The sequence below is a fragment of the Giraffa tippelskirchi genome, chromosome 14, assembly GCF_054371585.1.
Source record: "Giraffa tippelskirchi isolate mGirTip1 chromosome 14, T2T-mGirTip1v1.2.pri, whole genome shotgun sequence".
Classification (NCBI taxonomy): domain Eukaryota; kingdom Metazoa; phylum Chordata; class Mammalia; order Artiodactyla; family Giraffidae; genus Giraffa; species Giraffa tippelskirchi.
In genome coordinates, this window is record NC_137288.1 from 46,898,075 (window position 1) to 46,920,060 (window position 21,986).

At 38.5% G+C, this 21,986-nt stretch overlaps 1 protein-coding gene across 2 annotated transcripts in view; it reads right to left on the reverse strand.

The window, feature by feature from the left end:
- Positions 1-21,986, reverse strand: part of MIB1 (MIB E3 ubiquitin protein ligase 1) — a 99,579-nt gene that overhangs the window by 68,745 nt on the left and 8,848 nt on the right. For both annotated transcript variants that reach the window (XM_081562753.1, XM_081562754.1), the window contains 4 exons: positions 11,471-11,642; positions 9,546-9,675; positions 2,019-2,123; positions 527-593 (listed from right to left, as the gene is read on the reverse strand). In XM_081562753.1, coding sequence (XP_081418879.1) covers positions 527-593; positions 2,019-2,123; positions 9,546-9,675; positions 11,471-11,642 — 474 coding nt within the window. The remainder of the gene's footprint in view (positions 1-526; positions 594-2,018; positions 2,124-9,545; positions 9,676-11,470; positions 11,643-21,986) is intronic.

Here is a 21,986-nt window from a genome sequence, read left to right on the forward strand (position 1 = left end):
TTTGATTTTTTTCTTGTTTCTTGAGGTACGCCTGTATTGCTATGAACCTTCCCCTTAGTATTGCTTTTACAGTGTCCCATAGGTTTTGGGTTGTTGTGTTTTCATTTTCATTCGTTTCTATGCATAATTTTATTTCTTTTTTGATTTCTTCTGTGATTTGTTGGTTATTCAGAAGCGTGTTGTTTAGCCTCCATATGTTGGAACTTTTAATAGTTTTTTTCCTGTAATTGAGGTCTAATCTTACTGCATTGTGGTCAGAGAAGATGGCTGGGATGATTTCAATTTTTTTGAATTTACCAAGGCTAGATTTATGGCCCAGGATGTGATCTATCCTGGAGAAAGTTCCATGTGCACTTGAGAAAAAGGTAAAATTGATTGTTTTGGGGTGGAAACTCCTGTAAATATCAATTAAATCTAATTTGTCTATTGTAATGATAACTAATTTTCTTAAAGCCCAGTTGAAATGCTTTTCTGATTCCATGAACTCTGACCCATTATTTAGAAATTTTCTTGTCTGCTAACTCACCCAGCACAGGACAATGATCTCTGTAGAAAGAGCCTCCTTTGGCATCCTGGACACACTTCAGATCAGACTACAAAAAAGAAAAGAAACCAAAAAAATCACCCTTGAAAGCTTCAAGTATAGCTCAATACCTAAAATGGGCAAAAATGTTCATTCACAACATTATCCTCAGCAGAAGTACCTCTGGGTTAATAATCACACTAAACACTGCTTTCAAAAACACCCATCAAAAACTATAAACTTGATCTTCAGATACGTCATACTTTAATCTTTTATAGTTCAAAATTAAAATGTCTGCATCTTTACCACTGAAATATTTTCAAAAATACATGTTGGAAAAAAAAGAAGTAAAATAAAAATCTTATATTTAAAAAATACATAATACATTCCATTTAAAAGATACTTTTATGAAAAAAAAGGTCACCTCGTTTGATCTTTCTAATCAATTTTATGAGATATACAAGGTAGGCATTGATTCATTTTATAAAGGAAATTATCCAAAACTAGTCAGAAGGCAGAAAAATAAAGTACCAAATCCAGTCTTTTGATTCTGTGTCCAGATAACTTCCTATTTATGTCACTTTTAGTCCTTATTTTACCATAACTTAGTTAACTCAAGTTCCTTCCCACTTAGCTTTAATAAGAAATTATTTAAGTATTTATTTGAATGGGGAAGCAGTTGTGGTATAATGAAAAGTACAGAAAATGTGAAGTTAGATGAGAAACTTTGAGGGTGACTATGAAAATTCAGAACTAGATACCTAAAAGTGCCTAACAGTACCATATATATATATACACACATACATATACAGGTATAAAGTGACCAACATATACTTACTGTATTAAGAAAACAAGCTCCTTTACACACACACACACACACACAATCCAACTCTGTCACAGCCTCCTTTGCCACTGGAGTTCACATTTAGTTCAATCCTAGCCAAAGAGTCATGGGTCAAGCTGTTTTAATGTGATACTTTAACCTAGCAATTCCACTTCTACAAATCTATCTTAAGAAAATATACCCATAAATGTACAAAGACATATGCACAAGGATGTATGTCACTGCAACAGTGAAAAACAAAAACAAAAAACCAACCCAGACACCCATCAACAGAAATTGCATAAACAATGGCATAACCATACAAGGAGTGCTACTCAGCCATCAAAAGAGAATGGGAATCAACCTATATATAAATACTACTCCTTAAGCACTTGAGTAATTCACAGTGTTTCTAGGTCAGTCATTTTCAATTATCAACAGTACACTTTAAAAATACAGGGAAAAAACTCCTTAAAAATAATGTTAACACCTATTATATTAAATTCTCACTTTACAGATGTTCCTTCCTACTGCATACTCATGATTCAGATGGCTGTATTATGACAAATGGAAATGACACAAGAAAAAATGAAAGATTACCATAAGGGCTATTTTTAATTTCCTTTCTTTCACCCATCCAATATTTTCATCTTTTATGGTTCTTACACTTACCATGCCCTCAAAGCCAACTCTGTACAGGTTCTTAGCACCATTATCCCAGAGAACGTAGGCTGCACTATGCGGGCTTGATGCACTCCAGTCTTGGATCTCTGTTACCTAAGGGAAATTTTTGAGGGAAAAAAAATCTTTAAGAAGAGAGGAGAGGCTGATTCTTTTAATTATATTTAAATCTTTAAAATTACTTCAGTTATAATCCTGTGTAACAGGATCATGAAAAACACTTAACTTGCCAAATATATGTCACTTCTAACATATAATTGAATTAGAGATATTTTTCCAGAATATTATAAGGTTATTTCTAAAAGCACTGTAGAAATTTTATTTATTTATTTATTTTTGGCCACATTGTATGGCTTGCAGTATCTCAGTTTACTGGACCAGGAATTGAACCTAGGGCCAGAGCAGTGAGAGAGAGCATGGAGTCCTAACTACTGGACCACAAGGGAAGTCCCTAAAACTACTGCAGAAATTTTACATTGAGAGGCTTAGTGATGACAGTGATGGATTATCAGCAAATACATAATTCAATTCAAAATTTAAAATCTTGACTCTTAAAGGGTTCCTTCTAACAGCAGTGTATTCTTTTAAACCTATTTTTTGATACAAAATTTAAAATCTTTGACCAAATACCCAGAACAATTCAAGATAACAAAGCTCTCTGGTCAGCTGAACGCGGATGAGCACAGGCTCAAAGGCCGTGTTTAAAAAGGCCCGAGAGATCTGGTTCCTCCAGCAGTGCCCCTCAGCTGCCCTGAAAAGCAGGCCAACCAAGCTAAAACGCCACGACTACAATGGAAACCCAGACACTACCTCCAAGCCCCACATGCCACCAGACGGATTTGTTAGAGCAGTCAATATTTAAAAACAAAACAAAACAAAACTGGAGTTGCTACTGATTTAGGGCCAAGAATCAACTACACAAAAATGACACACAGTGAGCTTGGGGATTTTCAGGTGAACCAGTCTACAGCCCAGACTGGGAGGCTGTACGTGTGCAACTCATGACTCTTCTCCATCCTGACACTTACCAACCACCCTTCATAGTTTCTCAGAATGCCAGGCTGATACTAAACGTAATTTTTAAGGTATGCCCTTAAAAACAAACTACTATTTCAAATAACATACATAATGACCGCTTCATTTCCACCCCGTGCTAAAGAAATAGTTTTGCAAGCTACATATTTTACATAATGACTGCTTCATTTTCACCCTGTGCTAAAGAAACAATTTTGCAAGCCATGTATTTTACAGTGCTTTTGTGAGATAGAAAGTTTTTATGCTTAGGATTTAATTAAATATTTGAATAATATTTCAAAGTATTAGTAAATGAGTCTATTCTAATTTTAAAATAAATTATATACATTATAAAAATCTAACACAAACTTTAAAAAATAATTTAAAAATGAAATGAACATTAGACTAAGAAAAAGAACCTTACCAGTACTTTTCAAGTCCCCTGCATGTCTCTCATCAACCCCACCCTCCTAACAGAGGTAACTACAATCTTGACTGCAGAGTCCATTGCTGCCATGCTGTGTTTTATGATTTTCACAACTAACCACTGTATAATCTTCAAAAGCAAGAGTTTCTAACATTCTAAAGTGAAACATGCAATTTGTAGGAAAGAAAAATCACTTTTGATTATAATATAGTCAGATTCTATTTCATTTATTTTTAAAAATGCAATGCTAGATTAAACAAGCCTGTGCTTTTAGGAGAGGGACAAAAAAGCATCTGATCAACTAAAAAACAAAGACTACAAATTTTGTTTAAATTGAATTCATCCTAAATTTCAAATTACTTGGAATATAAATAAGCAAGTTCATTACTCAAACTGGAGAAGGCAATGGCACCCCACTCCAGTACTCTTGCCTGGAAAATCCCATGGACAGAAGAGCCTGGTAGGCTGTAGTCCATGAGGTCGCTAAGAGTCGGACATGACTGAGCGATTTCACTTCCACTTTTCCCTTTCATGCACTGGAGAAGGAAATGACAGCCCACTCCAGTGTTCTTGCCTGGAGAATCCCAGGGAAGGGGGAGCCTGGTGGGCTGCCGTCTATGGGGTCGCACAGAGTCGGACACGACTGAAGTGACTTAGCAGCAGCAGCATTACTCAAACTATGAATCACTAAATGAAATCACTTCATTTGTCAATGTGATTCAGTTTATCGAGGAGGAAATTAAGTGGAGAGCATAAGAAAATAACGACATTAATTTCTTACTTTCAATTCTGATTAATAAATATGTGTGGAATGGCTACTAAAACCATTAGGTAGAAGGTTGCTGAGAAATTCTGTAGCGATCAAACTGACAATATCTGCAGTGATCAATCTTAACACCACTAACAGTAGGATAATCAAGCCTTTACATGCCTCCTTTATGTGTGATCTAAGCACACACACCAGTAATGAGGTACTCTTGCCAAAATAAACTTGAACCTGAATCTCCTCATTTCTGTACATCTAACAACAAGTTTATAAGAAGTACAACAGTTAGAAGAATACATTAAAGAATACCATAAAGAATCAATCAGAAAAATACAAAGAACTTGGTTTCTTCAACAAATAAATGGCAGTTTTTAAAACACTGATAAATTCTGAAGTTGGATGTTGGGTGCATGGGGTTTTGTTATATTATGCTTTCCGTTCTGGTGTATGTTTGAAATTCTCCATAATAAAGTTTTTTAAAAAGAAGGAAATATATCTAGTGTATGTGTATGAGGCAATTAACATATATTCAAAGCATCTGTAAAATGAAAACAGTCTTGAAATACTAACACAGGTAGTTAAGACCATACTACACATTTCTATGATATCCTTACATCATGTCTGTCAAAGCCTGCACTTGACCTGCTTATTTTTGTGTTAACACTGTTGTCACCATGCAAAAAACCATGGTACATGCAGGAATGTGATAGGCTATAGACGGTGCCAGTATTAATACAACATCAGCCGAGTTTGATATCTACCCCTTACCTTAATATGGCTCAAACTAACCATACAGTTGAGAACACACAGCAATGTGAATGCGGAATCTTGACCCTCAAGGACAAAGATAAGAACACACTACCACCTGCATGTGGGTTACACCAGGTTCGTGGGGTCACTCTAGGGGCCTGGGAGAGAGGAGCCAGCCATGAAGGAAAAGGGGGAATTAAAAACTATTCATTCACACACACGGTCAGAAAGAGTGAGACAAAAATTATATTCCATTTCAAACATGTGCTTAAATAATGTTACCCTGAAGACTTTCTATTACATTAAGTTCCCTCACTCAGAGTCATATGTGTAAGATGGTTTCATTTATTTTTCTTTTTGTTCCTAAAATGTAACAAGTATTAAATCATAACAAACCAAAAATGTAATACTGATGACTCAAAGCTTCAAAGAGCTTTGAGTCTGAAAGAGATGGGAATACCAGACCATCTGACCTGTCTCTTGAGAAACCTGTATGCAGGTCAGGAAGCAACAGTTAGAACTGGACATGGAACAACAGACTGGTTCCAAATAGGAAAAGGAGTACGTCAAGGCTGTATATTGTCACCCTGCTTATTTAACTTATATGCAGAGTACATCATGAGAAACGCTGGGCTGGAAGAAACACAAGCTGGAATCAAGATTGCCGGGAGAAATATCAATAACCTCAGATATGCGGATGACACCACCCTTATGGCAGAAAGTGAAGAAGAACTAAAGAGCCTCTTGATGAAGGTGAAGGAGGAGAGTGAAAAAGTTGGCTTAAAGCTCAATGTTCAGAAAACTAAGATCATGGCATCTGGTCCCATCACTCCATGGGAAATAGATGGGGAAACAGTGGAAACAGTGTCAGACTTTACTTTTTTGGGCTCCAGAATCACTGCTGATGGTGACTGCAGCCATGAAATTAAAAGACGCTTACTACTTGGAAGGAAGGTTATGGCCAACCTAGATAGCATGTTTAAAAGCAGAGACATTACTTTGCAACAAAAGTCCGTCTAGTCAAGACTATGGTTTTTCCAGTGGTCATGTATGGATGTGAGAGTTGGACGGTGAAGAAAGCTGAGCGCCGCAGAATTGATGCTTTTGAACTGTGGTGTTGGAGAAGACTCTTGAGAGTTTCTTGGACTGCAAGGAGATCCAATCAATCCATCCTAAAAGAGATCAATCCTGGGTGTTCATTGGAAGGTCTGATGTTGAAGCTGAAGCTCCAATACTTTGGCCACCTCATGCGAAGGGTTGACTCATTGGAAAAGACCCTAATGCTGGGTAGGATTGGGGGCGGGAGGAGAAGGGGACGAGAGAGGATGAGATGGTTGGATGGCATCACCGACTCGATGAACATGGGTTTGGGTAGACTCCGGGAGTTGGTGATGGACAGAGAGGCCTGGCGTGCTGCAATTCATGGGGTCGCAGAGAGTCGGACACGACTGAGCGACTGAACTGAACTGAAAGCTTCAAAATTGCTACTTTGCATTCCCCCTAAGATGTGTCAATATAACACAAATCCCAGAAAGTACCATTTATGTGGCTTCAGGCTTTAGCAGCAACTGCTTTTGAAAAGGTGATGAAAAAAAAGTTTTTTTAACCCTCTGACCACATAATTAAGCGTGAGGAACAATATAAAGTTGAAACACTTTTTGGAATGAAAGTATTAAAAAATTTACTTCTCGTGTACTCTTTCAAAAAACATTACTAGGACGTGTACTCCATCAAAAGGAAGAATAACTAAGGAAGATGATGTAATGGGATACAGAAAACACAAGATCCAGCCAGGAAAGAGACAAAGGCATCCATCAGAGGGGGCTGCCAAGATGCCTGCTGGGTACCAGGTGTCAAGGGCAATCTGACTGCAGCCACGTGACTCACAGGCCAGACATGCTGAAGGCTTTCATCACCAAGATGTCCACTGCCATCATATTGCTTTATCGACCTAAGGACACACTGCCTGAGTGAGCCAGACCCAAATTCTCAACTGAACTTGGCTTATTGGACTATATGTAATGATGAGGTTCCCACTCCCCCTTGCACTGCCCCCTATTCCCTGCCACCTAAATCAGCTGAGGTTTCTCATACCACTCCATAAAATATTCTGCTTTGCCTTATTCCTAAAACTTTGAGGTGTATCATGGTACACTTGGAAGCAAACAACACATGCTCTCTTGTCTATATTCCTGTCCAGTGTACAGCACGTGATCCATACTTCTGCCCTTCCTGGTGTCCTGACCATGCTGAGCCCCATGTTTTCCAGGACTCATTAATGACCGTGCCTACTGACCACCCCAGAAAGACTCTTACGAGCTTCCAGGGATGCAGTTATCCAGAGACTGAATTCAGTTTATCTTCTCCCTAGAAGTGTTGTCTAAAAGCGCAATTCTGCTCTGTCTTTACAAAGGCTAGATTTCTGCTTGCTACTTGGTTTCTCAAAAAATTAAATCCTAAGTGTTGTAATACAGAGCACTAAGTCATACGATAATAAAAACAAACAAGGGAATAATGACAGGAAGAATTACCTTGCAAGGCTTGCGACTGGGAAAGAGGAAACAGAAGGCTTTTTAAAGGTATTCATTAACACTCTTTTTAAATCTGTAGAGTAGGAATAAAATTTACTTTTTAAAATTTCACTACTATTCTTCAAGCTTCAACATATGTTTTATACACCCCATGCGACACAGGACTGCTGTGAATGATTGCAGAAGCTGTTTGCTGCACAAAGGGCCTTGCCAAAGAGGACAGCAGAGGCTGACATCCAGCCTGAGTTCCACTCACCAAGACCCTCTGCACTGGGACAAGGCTATTCCTGTGCCCACCCCCAAAGGGATACTTCTGTTCTGCCACTGGCTTGCCAAGAATGCCCCCATAGCACTCCATCCAGCCAGAGATGGTGTCTTCCCCAAACTCACACTGGTCTGTGGTCTAGTTTTGCTTCTAGAAACATGCTTCTCCTTATGGTTGCCTGGGTTGGGGGTAGGGAGGGGAGACGAGGGATAGTTGGGATGGACATGTACACTCTGCTGTATTTCAGATGGATCACGAACAAGGACCTGCTGTATAGCATAGCACAGGGAACTCTGCTCAATGTTATGTGGCAGCCTGGATGGGAAGGGAATTTGGGGGAGAATGGATACATGTATACACATGGCTGAGTCCCTTTGCCGTCCACCTGAAACTTTCACAACATTGTTAATTGGCCATATTCCAATACAAAATAAAAAGCTTAAATTAAAAAAAAAGAAATCTATTTCTCAAACTTTAATGTGCACCTGAATGACTTAGGTACCTTATTAACATGAAGATTCTAATTTAGAAAGTCTAGGAGGAAGGTGACCTATTACCTAGCATGCTTCTACCAAGATGTCAGGTGACACTAAGTCACAACTTAGATTTGAATTTCTGGTTCTCCATCTCCTCTAATGAGAACATAGGTCTCCGAAGAGTAGGAGCTTTGCCTCTTCTGTTTATTCCTACAACCTTTACACCTGGAACAGAATCCTGCACCTAAGTGGTCAGTGAATATTTACTAAAGTTTTTCTTAAAAAGCATTGCTTCCTTAATAAAAATCAAAGTAGTTAAAAGATAAAGACTAAAATATGTGTCTGACTTCCAAACATTAAACATTAGACCTTATCATTTAAAAATGAAATCAATACAGCAATACCCTGAATTTGGAAAACATCTTATTTGACAAATGTTTAAAAATCTTAAATTCAAAAGAATCTATATAGCACCAAGTAGCACAAGAGGTCTTCAAGTTCCTAGGAAGAGTTCCTCAGATGACACAGATTTTAAGGTCATCATTCCTTAATGCTAAGAACAATATTTTAAAGAAGGTAACAGTGGAACAGGGACTGACGCTGAAGTCTGAAAGGGAAATGCTGTTAACTTCAGTACACCAAGCAAAACACCCAGAACACACATTCAGGATTTGAATACACATTCTGTACACTGAGCAAAATACCCAGAACATACGTTCAGGATTTGTTGACTGAATCAACGACTACGTCATCAGCAAAAGCAACATGAAATCCAAAATAAGCAAAGCCAACAACCCACTTACCCTGATATCTCTGGTTATCCCACCCCATTAAAGAGACTACAAAATTCCCTTCAGAATAACTGCTGTAATTGACCCCCAGACCACTCTGCCTATGATCCCTCAGAAATGCATCTTTGAGGGAATGGAACATAAAGCAAGTAAATTCAGATGAAATGTTAGTAACATGAAAGCCAAGAGCATGAGATACTGCTCAAGGAGGACTGGCCCAAAGAGGATGTTCAGAAAGGCATTCTGGGGAGCAAAATGGCAACTCAAAGCCTAAAGGTGGAAAAGAAAAACCTACCCACCAATCTTCTCACTGAACACCAACGTGTACAGCAGAGAGGGAAAAATCATTTTTCTTCCCAGGGGAAAAAAAAATGAAAGTTTAAGAAACTGTTATTAGCCTTAAAGAAAATGGACCACGAAATTCAATTACAGTAGTTTTAACATCTACTGAATCTACAGTATTCAAGAATAACATGATGGATCAAAAACAGCCTTTACCTTTCCCCTGCGTCCATTTCCTCCATCCTGATCTTCCCATTGCCAGTCCACTCCTCGTACCACTCTGGCACCTGCAAAGATCCCTCGGGCCGTGATCTTCTTCGATTTTCTACGAGACTCTAACAGAACCCTAAAAAAAGATTATCTATTTTCAAACTTAAATAAAAAAAAATTGGTAATGGGTAGCAATTTATTTTTTAAAATAAAGACTATTAAAAAGGTTATTTTGAAAATATAGAAGATTTTTCTTTGCTCTGGTTAACACCATAACAGCAAGTAACAGGAATACTTTCCATATTCCCTAGGTTATGTTAATGAAGACATTAGTAGTTGGAATAATAACAACAGTTATATTCACTTAGCTTTTCCTATACATAAAAACACTTACAGAGGTATAAACTCTGTTACCCACCTTAAGATAAAGGTATTATTACATTACTCATTTTACAAATGAGGAAACTAAGTCCCAAGGAGGTAAGCATCAATAACTTGCCCAAGGTCACAAAAGTTAAACCGGAATGGAATCAACACATGATTCCAGTCTAACCACTGCAGGGATCACTACAACTCTTCACTACTTTAGAGATGGCATACACAAAACCCTACAACTGCCAGGCACACACTACAAACGAGGGCCTAAGAGAGCACTACAGCAACAACAAATAACAAATGGCACTTGACCTTGGGCAGAGGAAGACAATAAGGAGTGGGAGGCACTTTGGTGAACTCCAGAGTACGCTTTGTCTAAAGTGGGCAGGTGCTCCTGGGCTTCAGCCAACTGCTGCCAGGAACAAATGCAGGCCCTGTGGTGACAGCCTGGGGGGGAGGGGGAGTTAGAATTCATAAACTTGATCTTTCTGTGAAATCACCTTTCACAGAAATTCACCTTTCACAGGTTTTACAAGGTAAGCAATTGTTCAAAAATTGAGAGCAAGTCAAGCAAAATACACCTGTGGCCTGGGTCTGACCTACACCAAACTGTCTCTAAAACAGTGTATACCTACAAACGACTACGGACCTTGAAAAAGATTCTACATGCAGCTTCCTAGACAAGCATGGTTCTCCAAGGCCTTCAAACCCTTAATCTCCTACAGCCTTCTCATTCCTAAAAAATCAAAAACAATTGGGATTTTTAAATTCTACTTTCATCTCATTATTCTATTCATTTTCAGAATGTCTTTATGGCACTCCAACTTTAAAAACTGTAAGCAAAAGACAAAACTAAATAATTTGTAGAAAATGACTCAACAAATGGCAGGGCCAGGATTTGAACCAGGACAGTCTGACACAAAAATCCATCTTTCTATTACTCCTGTTGCCTCCCTTCACCAACTTGACTCTTGCTTCTCTGCATTAGTCACAGTTCCCTGACAATACTCCATCAGCAAAAACTCTGCACCCACTCACACTCAACACTCCTCTGTTTGCTCCTGAGATACTTTTTACATATCTCTATATACAGTCTGAAACAGCACATGATAATCACTGCTGATCAAATAATCCCTTAACCTATACACTGCTTAGGAATAACATGACCTATTTATTTTCAGATTTACCCAAGTACAGTCTGAATAAACGTCTCCTGATTCCATAACTGTGCCCTAGTGTTCGCAGGATAGAATGCACATGGAGGAAACCATCAGCCTTCCTTGGGCCCCCCTCGCACATCCACACCGAGTGCCACGTCTCTGCACGAGAGAACAAACAGCTCCGATTACCCTGGAGAAACACACACAGCTCCGTCTGCACTAGTCCTCATCGCGTGATGTGGTAGCCCTGGTCCTCATCTAGCCTGGTATCTGCTACTTCCTACTAAACCAGCTGTCAGAAGCTATTTCCTAATCCTATTTTTAAGGCTGAATGGTGCAAAAAATGTAACAGATACAAAGAATTACAATTGGGGAAAAAAAAATTGATTCCCATACCGCTCACTCCCTGGTGTGGTAATTCTATAAAAGCGATGCCTTAAATGATGTTTATCTCCATGATAACAAACAGTGCACAAGTCATAATTTGTACACTCCGCACACTTCCACCGAATGCCAATGATCGGCTGCTGGCGGCAGGTATCACACATGGTTCCATCGTGCTTGATGCCTGTTAAAACAGAGATGCATGCTGATGTTAATTTCAAGTACCGTTTATTTGAACAGTATTCCCTGAGGGAAAAAATAGGAACACAGCATTTTACAAAATAGCTCGATAAAGCAAGAAACAATATTTCAAATGAACCATATGCAGTTTCAAGATAACAGACAACAAATATTCTAACCAGTACAAATTACAGACAAAACCTTTTCTATTCCTTCTTTTTTCATTAGTAAGAACACTTCTCAGGAGCATGTTCCTTGTTCTCATCCAAACCTGAAACTTAGGTTCAATCCAGGGAGACAAGGAAGAATCCTTTATCATCAAGGAGATGTTTCAGATTTCAAACACACAAAAAACTTTTTGAGGAACACAAATCTATTCTCCAGGTAAATAATTCCAAAGAAGAAGACAGTTTTATCCTCATAATATCAGAAACAAACTGTCAATTAACTTAAGCATTTGTCCCTAGGTATTGACAATTTTTTGCTTCCCAGCTTAATGGGAAATAATATAGCTGAGTTTGTTGTGGGTTTTGTTTGTTTTTTTCCTTAAAGAAAAAGAAGTAATAAATGGTAGAAAAAGAAAACAAGCACTTGGTAAAATATTCTCTACCAAAAACACCACTGCAAATTAATGAAAACATTGACACTGTATGGTGATAAGACGAGGGAATAATGCTCCTTTACTATTCTGTTATATTAAGATCACTTGTTCAGTAAATTAAACAATGTGTGGCCTGTGACATCAGTGTCACTATTTCATGACATGCTGTATGCTCACGCCTGATGATGACACCCTCCTACATCAAATTCTGGCTCTGTCAATAGCTTTCTCTGTGTCCACGAAAAAGTCATTTTAACTAAAATACTTACATGCAAAACTACAGTATTTATTTCAAAATACACAGTGCACAGGGAGGGGAAGTACGGTGAGTTGAGATGAAACAAGACTGCCCATTTGAAGTTGGGTAACACCTAACACGAGGGTTTATTATACTATTTTGTATAAATTTAGAGATTTTCCAATAATTAAATAAAAAATGAGTCCTATTAGTTCTCAGAAACTCATTCCCTTTGGAGGAAGTGATATGATCTTTAAAAGAAAGGTATGTTCTAAGAATAACATGAGAATGTGCAGAATATGCAAGAACTATAATACAAAAGCAGTACTTCTGTAACTAAACAAGAACTAATACACTATTGTTACTTCCTGGTAAAGAGAAAAACCCTATTTAATTTATGTCTATATCCAAGTTTAAAATCTCTGTAACTACAGTAACCAGATTCTAAATCAAGTGCCTAAGCTGAAATGGTTAAGTAAAAGGGAGGGAGGGATGGGGTGGGGAGAAATGAACACTGGAAGGAATGAGCCTTCACTAGGGAACCGAACTGGCCATTACCACTCTGAACTCGACTACCTAGTCTCTGTGAGAGATCAATTCCAGTTGTTTACAAACTCCCCAGTCTGTGATAGATTGTTATGGCAGCCCAAACAGACCAAGACAATACGGAAAGAGACATTGTGAAGCTAAAGTGATACAACAGAGGTAAACATACTTAGAAAGGCATTAGAGCAAAAAGGCAAATATAAGGAATTAGACTGCACTTAACTTTAATATAAATATATTAAATGTACTAGTCAACCATTTCCAACTTAGTGATCAAAGTTGTCACATATCCTCGGCAAATTCAGCAATATATACAAAATTTATACAAAAATTTATACAAAAATTAAAGAACAAATTTTTCAATTTCCCAGCGACTACATACAGAGAATAATCAATTACTTCATGTGTGAATGACCCTCATTTTAGCAAATTACCCGCCCTCTGCATTCACTAACTACTATTTTATCTCTGGTTTTTCCCCAAAGCTTATAGCTTCCCTGAGCTGTACCTATCCCCTGGGTTCCTTTCATTGTGTTCACTCGAGGATAGCAACAGAGGACACACCTGCCATTCGAGACAGGCTTACTCCAGGGTAGCTCATCCAGCCCTTCTCCTTCCAGCCTACGGTTAATTAATTCTGACTGCATCAATCATGGAAGTGATCACCTGCCACTGGCCCAAAGGAGATTAGACTCCAGCTTAACAGACTGTAAACTACAATTAAAAACCAAATTTATGGCTGCACAACTCAGAGCTACCAGCATTCACTGGTACTGCATGCTTTAGTCTTTTTAGAACATAAATCAGAAGGCCAAATGCAATTTACATCTATTCTTCCTTTTGGGGTGTATAAGTGAGTACAGAGAAAAGGGTTTGTTTGGTGTTTTTCAATCATGTGAAGAGTGTTGTTTTTTTTTTTCCCCCTAAGTAGCAAGGAATCCATAATCTGGCTAATCACAAGGGTTACTAAGAATCTGCTATATTTTGATTTAAACCAATATACAACCTTTCCTTAAAGTGTTCATTTTGAAATTTGTAAATATTCTTGTAATTATTAACTCCCAACACAAATAGCAAAAGTCTACAGAGTTAAGAAAGAAATTATCCTGGCTCACATTAAGATTTTAAGGTAAATTCTAGAACCTATCAACAGACAAAGACTTTGAACAACTGTCATATCTGATGCAAGGCTACTAAAGTGAATTTTAAATTTTCATAAAAATTGCACTTTTTAATAAGAAATGGCAAAAATCACAATATGAGCAGTTTTTTAACTCATCAATTTTAATAGTGAAATACAGATATACACCTGCTTTATTTGAGATTTTATATCAGTTACATTCCTGGAAACCTGAGTGTACACTTAAAAGGGAGGAAAGGTGTGGCAGATTGTTTTCTACAGAAAATCTCACAGACTATATTCACCCAAGTGCTCCTCTGACAACAGGACAATGAATGACAAGTGACCATCAACAGGCAGGTCTGTTTTCCTCCCCCTGAACCAGAGGGGACATTTGCCTTGGTTAATAGAAGGTGGCAAAAGTGACACTATAATTTCTGTGCCATTTGTCTGTCCATGTGTCTCTCTCTCCCTCCCTTTGAAGATTCATGCCACCCGCCGCCACCCCCCACCACCACCTGCCATGCCTTGGGAGCTCTTTCATAGTAAGTCTGGCTACCTGAAGCTGCCACAGAGGAGAGACCATTTGGAGAAGCTACAGAGAGGTGGAAACACACGCCCAGGGGAGCCTGGGCACTGTTGACTCTTATCACTGAAGCCCCAGACACTGGTGGAGCAGAGGCAAACCATTCCCCACTAAGCCTCGAGCATACAAATATTTTCTACAACACAAAGTTTTGGGGTACTTGTTATGCAACCATTGCAACTAAAACAAAGGAAGTTAAAAATAAGATACAATCTTTGTTAAATTATAGTTCTCTGCAGTACAGTGTAGCAAAAATAAGGATAATGAGCTAAATATGAAAAAAGGAAACCATTAAAGTGCTGGAAAAAATAGTTGAGCAGCATCTGTTATAATCCTGAGTAAAGTCTCTCTAAGCATGACACACAATGTAGAAGTCACACATGTACCCATGAGAGCACACCCATACAGAAACTGTACAAACAGAGAAAACCAAGCCACTCCTCCCAACTGCCCACAGTGGTCGAGGCAGCACAGATGAGGAAGGAGGGCACTTCCACATTTGTTTGTGGTTTGTACACTTTTGAATTATTTAGTTTTTTGGGTTTTTTAATTGTTTAATTGGCAGATAATTACTTTACAATATTGTGGTGATTTTTGCCATACATCGATAAGAATCAGCCATAGGTGTACATGTGTCCCCCATCTTGAACCCCCCTCCCACCTCCCTCCCCATCCCATCCCTCTGGGATGTCTCAGAGCACCAGCTTTGAGTGCCCTGCTTCATGCATCAAACTTGCACTGATCATCTATTTCACATATGGTAAGATGTATGTTTCAATGCTCTTCTCTCAAATCATCCCACATATGATGGTTGTGCCTTCTCCCACAGAGTCCAAAAGTCTGTTCCTTACATCAGTGTCTCTTTTGCTGCCTTGCATATAGGATCATCATTACTGTCTTTATAAATTCCATATATATGCATGAATATACTATATTGGTGTTTCTCTTTCTGACTTACTTCACTCTGTATAAGAGGCTCCAGTTTCATTCACTCTTTCAAACTGACTCAGCCCCATGCATTCCTTTTTACGGCTGAGGAACAGTCCGTTGTGTATACGTGCTACAACTTCCTTATCCATTCATCTGCCAATGGACATCTAGGTTGCTTCCATGGCCTAGCTACTGTAAACAGTGCTGCAGTGTACACTGGGGTACATGTGTCTCTTTCAATTCTAGTTTCCTCAGTGTGTATGCCCAGCAATGGGATTGCTGGGTCATATGGCAGTTCTATTTCCAGTTTTTTAAGGAATCTCCACACTGTTCTCCATAGTGGCTATACCAGCTTGCATTCCCACCAATAGTGTAAAAGGGTTCCTTTTCTCTACACCCCCTCCAGCATTTATTGTTTGTAGACTTTTTGATGGCGGCCATTCTGACCAGCGTAAGATGATACCTCATTGTGGTTTTGATTTGCATTTCTCTAATAATGAGCAACGTTGAGCATCTTTTCATGTGTTTATTAGCCATCTATACGTCTTTTTTGGAGTGTCTGTTTATTATAATTTCATAACTTTAAAAAGGAAGTACAATACAATAGATAAAAACTTTATCTTCCTGAATCAGCACACATTACAAATAACACATCCCTGTATGTGAAGATGGTGTCAAGAAAGCCAGTCAGATGGATACTGTTGAGAGGGAAACATAAATTGATACAATCTCTACATAGAAGGTACCTGCAAAATATTTTAAATGCTTTAAAACATTTAAATGCCTTCAAAATTTTTAAAAGGTACAACCAATGATACTAAATTTTTTGTAGTAAATAAAAATTTAACATAACTGATGTTGAAAATACGGGACTATTTATGTGTAAACTAAGGTAATCCATAGAGGAAAATTCTCTGCAGTTATTAAACTACATTGCAGAAGAAACATTACTGAGATGGTAAACAATATTATTATTTTATAAATAGTTTGCTAAGAATTACAATACAGCACTTTGGTAAATAAATTACATTATATGTATAACACATGTGGACAGAAAAACTAGAAATTTAACCCCCAAAATGTGCTTGATGGGATTCATTCCCCTTTGTGGTTTTTCAAGTTTTCTACACTCAGTGTATATTAATTCTAGGAAGCAGCTCGGTAAGAAGGGGCGTTTAATATGCAGCATAAGCATCAGAAATGCTGGTATATGTCCCTTACAATTAAAATAAAAGCTGAAAATAAAAATACGAGGAATTCCAATGATTTATAGAAACCAACTTTCAAATTGTTACCTTAGCAATGTGGTACGTAACTACAACTCAAAGTTTTTTTCTTTTAACCCATAGCCTAACCTAGTTATTCCATGCTTATGAAAATAAAATGCATACCTAACACGTACACTCCTTAATCTGTCTCAACAGGGAAAACACCAGGACCCAAAACTTCATAATATCAAAGAGCAGTAACAGTAAATGTCCACACAATAGTTACATTTCTGAACAAGGTCTAAGATAGGTCTCCTATGCCATCACAAAAAGCCAAGCATACTAAACAAACTGGCCCAATACACACTGAGCTGCTGCTCCTGCTAAGTCGCTTCAGTCGTGTCCGACTCTGTGCAACCCCATAGACGGCAGCCCACCAGGCTCCCCCATCCCTGGGATTCTCCAGACAAGAACACTGGAGTGGGTTGCCATTTCCTTCTCCAATGCATGCAAGTGAAAAGGGAAAGTGAAGTCGCTCAGTCGTGGCCGACTCTTAGCGACCCCATGGACTGCAGCCTCCCAGGCTCCTCCATCCATGGGATTTTCCAGGCGAGAGTACTGAGAGGCACATCCTAAACTATTGGACCAGCTCTTCAAAGGAGTGTGGATTGATGAGAGGCAAAGGGAAAATGTATCCCCACCTGGCCAAAAAAAGACAAGTCCAGGTTTCAGCTAGTCCCCTATTTACATATTTTTCATCTGTAAATTCATTTTCCACACAGTACAATGATAACATTCATCAGCTCATAATCTGAGTACACGCTTTAAGTGGAACCATTTAAACACACAATGATAACTGGTTAAAAACAAAAAGCCCTCCTTCAATTCATCGTTTTAAGAATACTTCAGGAAAACCATTAATGCACACAAAAGCGCATCCAAATTCTTTTTGGTTCCCACAGTTCAAATGCCAACAAAGCTACCGAACAGCTGTGAAACAGACCAATGCTGAGAACTGGAGAAGGTCAACAAAGCAGCTGCTCCAACACCGTAAGTGAGCAGTAGAGAATTTTTAATGAGAATGCAATGAATTGACTTTAAAACAAAAGTTGATATTTAAAGAAAACATTAAAAAGGAGCCTTAAATGAACAAGGCCAACATTTTATTGACCTCTTACTTTGGTACCTTTTTTGTTTGCCCTTACTTCATTCACCCAATTCATTCTCACCTAAAACTGTTCTCTTCCATTCAAAACCTCCTCAGCCCTGGCAAGAGTTATTCCTTAAAATTTCCCTTTCTTGAAATTTAATTCCTTAACTAAACCCATTAGTGCTTTTTCTCCTTATAGAATACCACATCACCCTAGAAAGTAACGCTCTTTCCCTTTGCTAAGCTTTATGAAGACATCTGCCACTGTTCAATGAACCACCTGATGATAGCTTTTGACTCATTCTAATACTTAAATGACCATCTGCTCTACATTTAATGTCATCTCGCCTAAATTCAGTAACTTAGAGAATTTACATAGCTTAAGTCTTTTTGTTGGCAAATTTTATGAGAACGGTAAAACATGCTAATTGAAATCAATAACCACAAGTTCTTAAAAGAGGCAAGTAAAACAGTTCAAACTCACAAAGCATTGATTCAAGTAAACTGCTAAATTTCTAGAGAGAAAAGATGACTGAAAGAAGTTTCTCACTACAAGCAGTTCATTATGTGAAGCAAAAGTAAATATTATAAATGTTCATTAACAAGAGAGTGCAGACACATATGTTAGGTATAAAATGGAGTATCTAAAATGAATCTTTAAGAGCCACACAATTCAACATGGATGAACCCATCAACCATAATGCTCCATTTTAAAATTATACAAGAATACAAAAATGTTGATTGTTTACAGATATATACAACATAGCATAAATGTAAAGAAATCCATCGGAACTAATAATTTCTACATAGTGGTAGCAGAATTTCTACATAGTGGTTACTTTAGGAGAGAAAGGGAATGAAATTGGGAAGAAGTACACAGTGTTTCAAACATCAAAAATGCTTTATTTTTAGATAGGTGCACAGGTATTTATTAATCACTCACGTACCTGGATATCTTAGTTCAGTTCAGTCGCTCAGTCGTATCCAACTCTTTGTGACCCCATGAATCGCAGCACGCCAGGCCTCCCTGTCCATCACCAACTCCCGGAGTCTACCCAAACCCGTGTCCATCGAGTCGGTGATGCCATCCAGCCATCTCATCCTCTGTCGTCCCCTTCTCCTCCTGCCCCCAATCCTTCCCAACATTAGGGTCTTTTCCAATGAGTCAACTCTTCACATGTGGTGGCCAAAGTATTGGAGTTTCAGCTTCAACATCAGTCCTTCCAATGAACACCCAGGACTGATCTCCTTTAGGATGGACTGGTTGGATCTCCTTGCAGTCCAAGGGACTCTCAAGACTCTTCTCCAACACCACAGTTCAAAAGCATCAATTCTTCGGCACTCAGCTTTCTTCATTGTCCAACTCTCACATCCATACATGACCACTGGAAAAACCATAACCTTGACTAGATGGACCTTTGTTGGCAAAGTAATGTCTCTGCTTTTAAATATGCTATCTAGGTTGGTCATAACCTTCCTTCCAAGGAGTAAGAGTCTTTTAATTTCATGGCTGCGATCACCATCAGCAGTTATTTTGGAGCCCAAAAAAATAAAGTCTGACACTGTTTCCACTGTTTCCGCATCTATTTCCCATGAAGTGATGGGACCAGATGCCATTAAATACTATGTAATAAACTTTTTTTTCTTCAATATTTATTTATTTGGCTGTGCTGGGTTCATTGCTGCACTCAGGATTTTTAGTTGAATGCTTAGTTGCGGCATGTGGGATCTAGTTCTCTGAGCAGGGATGGAACCCAGGCCCCTGGCATTGGGGGCGCACAGTCTTAGCCACTGGACCACCTGGCTGGACCTGTAATAAACTTTTAAAATAAAAGATAAGCATTCCTAGTAGACTAATACAGTGCCTAGTTAATCCTCTACCTTTCTGCCCTAATTAAAAGATTTCATCTAACAGTAAAAAGTAATTTACAAGTCAGCAACCAGTGTTTAAACGCAATTACTTATTGTGGCATAACTATTTGCTGATATCATTCAACTAACCAGGAATTCCTATTTCTGATTTATGGATTCATTCAATTTTAACCCCAAATCAGTGTGACAAAAAGTTTACAGAGATTAAAGATGGTTAACCAACTAGAATATGCATCTTATCCTCCCTGAACCATCAAAGTACTTATTGTTTAGAAATCAGCTGAAATGTAATTAAAATTCCTAATGAGGCTGAGACCTTTGTGACCTGCCAGCTGCTTGGTATACTCCACATTCCTTACTCTTGAGATACAGTAAGTTAGTGAAAATAAGTATATTATTAATACTAACTACTACTTAAATCAGTACATCAAGCTACCTGCTTCACATATATTTTAACCTTCCCAACAATATTAAAAGGTAGGCATTATTATCCTCATTTATAGGTGAAGAAATTGAGGATATGTGGGCTCAAATTCAAACCATGTGAGTCTGATTACAAAGGTTGGCCTCTTCCGCTCTTGACTCTACCTGGGTTTTTTTCTTTACTTGGCTCTGATTTTGTTTGAAGGATAATTACATATCTAGGGCATCATGTTTCCCATTTAACATACTATACTCGAAAGTTATTGAATCCCATTCTAATAACCAAATAAATCTCAGAGAGATACATTTGAAAAACTGAAAAGATTGTCTGCATGCATGCTAAGTCACTTCAGTCATACCTGACTCTGCAACCCCATGGACTCTTCCCACCAGGCTCCTCTGTCCATGGGATTCTCCAGGCAAGAACACTGGAGTGGGTTGCCAAGCCCTTCTCCAGGGGATCTTCCCCATCCAGGAACTGAACTCTCGTCTCTTAGGTCTCCTGCATTGGCAGGCAGGTTCTTTACCACTAGTGCCCCCTGGGAAAATGAAAAAATTATCTATTTCTTAGTTAATTTCAATAGTGTAGCAGAGTGAAGGAGAAGGCAATGGCACCCCACTCCAGTACTCTTGCCTGGAAAATCTCATGGACGGAGAAGCCTGGTAGGCTGCAGTCCATGGGGTCGCTAAGGGTCAGACACGACTGAGCAACTTCACTTTCACTTTTCACTTTCATGCATTGGAGAAGGAAATGGCAACCCACTCCAGTATTCTTGCCTGGAGAATCCTAGGGACAAGGAAGCCTGGTGGGCTGTGGTCTATGGGGTCACAGAGTCAGAAACGACTGAAGCGACTTAGCAGCAGCAGCAGTAGAGCGAAACACCATCGACTTCCAACCAACTCTTGTTTTGAATTAAGGAGATGTCTATGAAAGTGCCTCACTCAAAATCTACGATTTTCTCATCTTTTCTGTTGGACAAGTTATTCTCTCATCTATTTTTTATACTCTACTTTATCAAAAGCTTGCATAACAATCACTCCTCACACAGTTCAAACAAAAGAAACAAGGTGTCAACTAGGCACACAACTGGCAATTTCAGCAATATATTTGCTATTCTTAGCACCTGTTACACAAGAGTAGAAAATTAATGAAGTCAAACAAAAATAAGAACTTTATCCACATTTTTCCCTCCTAACAGATAAAACTTCTTTATTTCATTTTAGAAGCAAAACATCTATGTACCTTGACTACTCCAATTTCATTTGACAGGTGAAGAATTAAAGTTTAAAGTGCCTAATGTTATAAAGTAGGGGGGAAAAAAACTGACAAGCCTGGATGTGAACCTCAACCATCAACCAATTACTTATGAAATCTTGGGCAAATTTGTTCACTTCCCATAGCTTGTTTTCTCATCAGTAAAATGAAGGCTATCAAATAACACTTTTATGAGGACTAAATGAGATAAAGTATGTAAAAAGCTTAGCACAGTTTCTGACACATGATGTGAGTTCAGTAAATGTCTGTTCCTCTAGTTAACAAGTCCACATGAGGAAATAGAGGATGAACAAACACCTTTACTTCCCTACTAACCCAATGCATTTTCCACTACTCCATGAAGAGAGACTGGGAAAGGGAGGTAAGCAAGGCACCATAATGCAAAACATTACAATCTC